The sequence below is a fragment of the Austrofundulus limnaeus genome, unplaced genomic scaffold (genome assembly GCF_001266775.1).
Source record: "Austrofundulus limnaeus strain Quisiro unplaced genomic scaffold, Austrofundulus_limnaeus-1.0 Scaffold2266, whole genome shotgun sequence".
In the NCBI taxonomy this organism is placed as follows: Eukaryota; Metazoa; Chordata; class Actinopteri; order Cyprinodontiformes; family Rivulidae; genus Austrofundulus; species Austrofundulus limnaeus.
In genome coordinates, this window is record NW_013954668.1 from 3072 (window position 1) to 8407 (window position 5336).

The 5336-nt window shown below is 37.6% G+C and overlaps 1 protein-coding gene across 1 annotated transcript in view; it reads left to right on the forward strand.

The window, feature by feature from the left end:
• Positions 1 to 5336, forward strand: part of LOC106537356 (segment polarity protein dishevelled homolog DVL-2) — a gene marked incomplete in the record, with an annotated part of 19512 nt that overhangs the window by 695 nt on the left and 13481 nt on the right. Inside the window, 1 exon segment of the mRNA XM_014034734.1 lies at positions 4389 to 4458. Within this exon segment, the coding sequence (XP_013890188.1) occupies positions 4389 to 4458 (70 nt within the window).

Genomic DNA, 5336 nt, shown 5'->3' on the forward strand with positions numbered 1-5336 from the left:
GGGGGGGGGGGGGGGGGGGGGTTAAAGTTTGCTCGTGCTGTTAGAGGATTATGGAGCTGGTTCACTCAGACTAATTATTAGGAAACTGATGGCGTGTTGAGTGGGAGGAATTTAGTGGAAGCAGGGTGCTGGAGGAGTGGACGTGGGGTGATGCAGGACGTAATGTTTTAAAGGCTCCAGTGAGTGGTGTGGATGTAGAGGATGTTATGCRTCAGAGTGGTTAGAGCCATTACTCTGAAAACTGTAGTTACATCTGTTCGTCTGCTGRCTGGAGCTCGTTGTTGTTGTTGACAGTGTGTAACAGTGACCACACAGACACTTAAACGCAGCCCGGCGTCCTGTGGCAGATCCCCACCAGCGCCCACAACAATCTGGCTGTTTGGCTAACGCTCGCCCACAAAAACCCAGCTCTCAGCAGCTGCTTAGGGACGAGCAGKGGAGCCTGACCGAGTCTCTCACACACAATGAGCAGCACATTGACTGACTAGGCTGGAAAAAGCTGACTCTTTAGGTATTCTGGGGATTCTGCTGCTGTTACTTAGCTGTGTTTTTTTTTTAAGGGCCGTTAACGTTGCAGGGATCTGTTGGAAGAAAATATTCTGTTTTTCTGTCTATAAAGGGCTTTGAGGAGTTGAAGATGTGTACTTTTGTTTACTTAGTCAATCAAGTTGTCTGTTTTATTAGTTGAAGTGGGAACATGTTTTTATTTAAAACTTTGCGTCAAACAAAAAGGTCTTTATGTTTGATTTAATGACCAAAGCTTTGGTTGATTTTGTTGTTATAGAATTTAATCCCTGGTCAAGGGTCTGTGACCAACGGGCAAAGACGTGCAGTAATATTTTTGCCCATTTTTGTTAGTTTTTTTTTTTATAAAAAGATCCAATGTACCAGTAGATAAGTTMGAGTAAAACATGCAGAAAGTTAAAAAAAATTAGTAATTTTACGATATTGAGATAAAATTTGGTGTGGTCGCTAGGGTTGGGCATAATCGTATCGTGTGCAATTAATCGTCAGAAAAACATTAATCGATTACTTTTTGGCACTTGACGATTAATACAATTAATGCCACCAGGCAGTGTCCGCTCGCTCGCTGCTCCTCTCTGCTTCAAATATGACAAACATTAAAATAAAGTTCTGTAATTTATTTATCTATCAACACAATTTAAAATTAGATGTATAGCCTGAAGTCTGTAATTTTGACACAGTTTGGAACATATTTTTATGATGAGCATATCTTTCCCACTAAAGTAGTCATGTGACCAGAACATAAAGATGTCCAGGGACTCCAGAGGATTAATCGTCAAACTAATCGTTATCGGCTAAATACCACAATTAATCGTGATAAATTTTTTTGCCAATATTGCCCAACCCTAGTGGTCGCTCATAGTCATTCATGAGACGTTCTCTGAGTGTGACCTGTGATTATGGGCACTGGTGGGTACAGTTAACCAAAACGTTAGCTTCACTAACCACTAATCCGCTAAAAAAGGATCTTAGCTATCTTAATGCTAAACAAATGAACGGTTAGTGGAAGCTAACGCTAACAGATAAGATGACATGTCTGGTGTGACACAGGCAGGTATGACTGACACAAACCTGTTATTGTTTTTTTCTATTGGTTTAATTTGAAGGTGGGTGGGATCATTTGTGGCAAATTAACCAATCCAAACCAGAGCTATAGCTCTGTCTAACTTGTGATATTTCCACTTTACCCCTTTCAGAATAAAAGCATTAATTTGATCAACTTTGTATATTTATAAACACTGCTTAAAGTTAGTCAAACAACAAATAGCAAATGCGTTCTCTACCATATTTTATACATAGTCCATTTTTGTATATGTTATGTTATTTAAATGCTTTTGACACTCATTTGGATTTTAGCTGCTAACGAGGCTACATGCTACACACACGTTGCCTGGCTTGTCCAGCACTGCTTTTAAGAAGAGAGAGTTTTTATTTAATTCAGAAAAAATGTCATYAAAATAAGTTTTACCCTTGTGAATTTTTATTGAACTTAAAATTGGCAAAACCAAATTTAGCAGAGACAGATCGTTCTGCTAACGGTTTTCAAAGTTAGCAAAACAACAACAACAACAAAAAAAGGCTAATGTGCTAACTGAGAAGCTAGATCCACCACTGATGATTTGTATTGGACGCGTTATCTTCAAGGTTTGACCAAATATGAAAACCAAATTGTCCTTTTCAAATACAATCCTTTTGAATGAAACTGTCATTTTAAGGCAGAAATCTGTCTATATGGCCAAAAAAATTGATTTTTTTTATTTTATTTTTTATTTTTATTTTTTTGCTGTTCATTGAACTACTTTTTGGAACCAATGTAGTTTTATTTTTCAGATCAAAGAAACTTTAAAAACGATCAGAAGTTACTCCTGCGTCTGGCTCCTCCTCTGCTTCATCTGCTTTGTGCAGTTCGATGCATCTTTTATCCAAAATAGACGAGATGGATATTTATAGCGGCTGAGCTGCTCCTGTGATGCTTCACAGGCTTTGTTTGAAGAGGACACGATTAGGTTCAGCTGCTGTGTTGGAGTGTGAGCGCAGCTCAGCCACTTCTTGTTCTGCTGAGGACTTCACCACAAACAGCAGCACCTTTTTTCTCCGTCATGTGATCCTAGAAGCTTCATATATCTGTCAGAGTGAAAACATTATGTCGGTCTCTTATTGCCAGTATTAACAGATCATGTTAACGCAGTGACTCCACGGTGGTCAGATAAACTAAACACTGATGGATGGGAGCAGTTGTTGCTTTTCAACGTCTTKAAGTTTAATGAAATGAGTTGATGAGTTATTTGACTATAGGATTCTGTTACTTATGTTTAAGGCTCATACGAATATACTGCCCTTTAAAATACAATTACTTTTTTTGTAAAAGGGAAAGCATACACAGTATAATTTGAAAGGAATTGAAATGTTTCTCAAACCTAAAATTAGAACAAATTTTAAGGAGAAATGCACTTCCTTACAGGGAATTAAATTGTGGAACAATTTGGAAAACGTCTTTAAAAATGCCAATATGATTTATATATTTGCTAAATTGATAAACTATTTGTTTTCAAAATATGAAAAACATGTAGATTGAGTACTAATTCGAGTATTTTTTGTATTATTTTCATCACTGTTGTTAAAAAGTGAATGATGTTATTAATGAATATCCGCAGGCTGTTTGTGCCTTGAGAAATCTTCTCTTAAGTAGGGGCAGATGTTATAAGATGTTTTTCTTCTGCTCCTTTTCATTTGACATTGGTTTTATTTTTATTGTTTTTTCTTTTTCTTTTTTTCTTTTTCTCTGTATATTTTTTTATGTGTTCCTGTAATTCAAAAGAAAAAAAAAAAACTTAGACCTGCACTCAACTACTGGTGATATTTGATTTTGTACAGTGTAGTCTGTCATTATTGTGCCGCTTCTGTCCTAAGTTGCACTCAGTGATTACTGTTTTTTTGTCTTTATTTATTAAAGCTTTCAATTTTAAACATGTCTGCTGCTGTGACAAACAAATGTCCTTCAGGGGATCAATAAAATGTGTTTTTGTAAGAGTTTTAGCCAAAGAATTCAGATTTCAACAGTGTTGGAGAGTGGAAACTTTTATTTTTTATTTTTAAATCCTTAAAGTAATTCATATCCCCCTCCTCCTTTCATACCAGTTTTAAACTAAGATCTCATGTTGAGAAAATACAAAGTTGTGTTCGTTTAAAAATAATGTGTATCATCTCATGTAAGATCTCTTCTATAAGTCACGGTCAAATAAATCATATAAAAACCAAAATAACTGGTGAAATGAGATTAAACCATTTTAGTGTACAGAGGAGACAGCATGGAGACACAGGCGGCTCTCTGTAGATGTATATTTGATGATTAAATTTCATTATTTTTTAAATTAAAATCCAGCTTGAAGTTCATGTGATATTATACTAACAGGCAAAATGAAAAAACTTTATTTTGACTGAATTCTTCATCGTTGCAGATAATATAACAAAGCAGATTTGCAGGTTATTGTTTTGAGTTTGAGACTTCTCAGCTGGTGAATTGATTACATAAAATTAAGATTCATTCTTTAAGAACCAACAAAATGAGCCGTGTTGCTGCAGCAGACCCATCCTCCTGAAGGTTTCAGGACGTGGCCTGGTTCTGGTCTGACTGCTGCCGTGTTCTTACTGCACAGAGTAATAGATTTGATTTAGTGCYTCTGCAGTCTAAACAAGTTAATTCCTCTGCACTTCTGCTGTTTTACGACCAGTCTGAAGCTGAGCTGTAATTTTTCAGCTGTTCCTCCTCCACTCGGCAGCACTGATACCACACGCTGTTGTGGAAACAGAACAGTTTATTCCTCCTAAACCTCACTCTGTTTTCTTTTATTTCTGTGTTTCAGGGTGGTGAAGGAGGAGATTTCAGACGACGGTGCCAAGTTGCCTTGTTTTAACGGCAGAGTGGTGTCATGGGTAAGATGTGACAGATGTCTCCTCTGTTCTGTTTGCTATGAATAAGTCCCAGTTTTCTTTGAATATAAACACTAGTACTCAGTAAAGTTGACATAGTGTTTTGTAACTGACTGAGTTGTATCTGGAATTCCACTTTAATCTGCAAACTCTTGATAAAGCCTAACAAATTCACTCCATTACATTAGTTTTTAATGGAAAACGCGGAGCCGAAAAGCTCGCAAATCACCAAACAGATCGTCAAAACAGCCGCGCCGCTCTTCAAACTTCTATCTGAGCTTGTTAGCAGCTACAGCACAGCAAGAAGCCAGATACAGTTTTCATACTTTCCACTTCCCCACAGCTGTTGGACTCCACCCTTCAGGTTTAAACAGAGACAAAAACTCTGGAGATTGGCCTGAATAAGCAATAAGTTTGAGGCATCTGTTAACTTCATCAGTGTGTGTGTGTGTGTGTGTGGTGGTGGTGGGGGGGGGGGGCATTTTAAAACGAGAGGGAACAAAACTCAGAGACCAGAGGAACTGAGATGTGGTACAAAAGCCAGGATGGATCCCAGAAGACGAGGGATTCAGAGGGATTAGAGCAGGAGAGCTCGAGAAAACATCTGTCTGGGAAGTCGTTCTCAGCATCCATTCTAAATTTGCGAYCTCGATCTGCAGGATGTGATATAAAAATGTATGGATGTGATCAAGTGCTCTCCTGTGAAATGATTTGGAAACATCTGGATTCAAACTTTTACCTTTTTGTTTTGATGCTCTTATATATTTTTTCTGTCTCTTTCCCTTCCAGATTGTTTTTGTTCTTGTCATTTGATGCTGTATGATATTCATCCTAGTTGTGTGTGTGTGTGTGTGTGTGTGTGTGTGTGTGTGTGTGTGTGT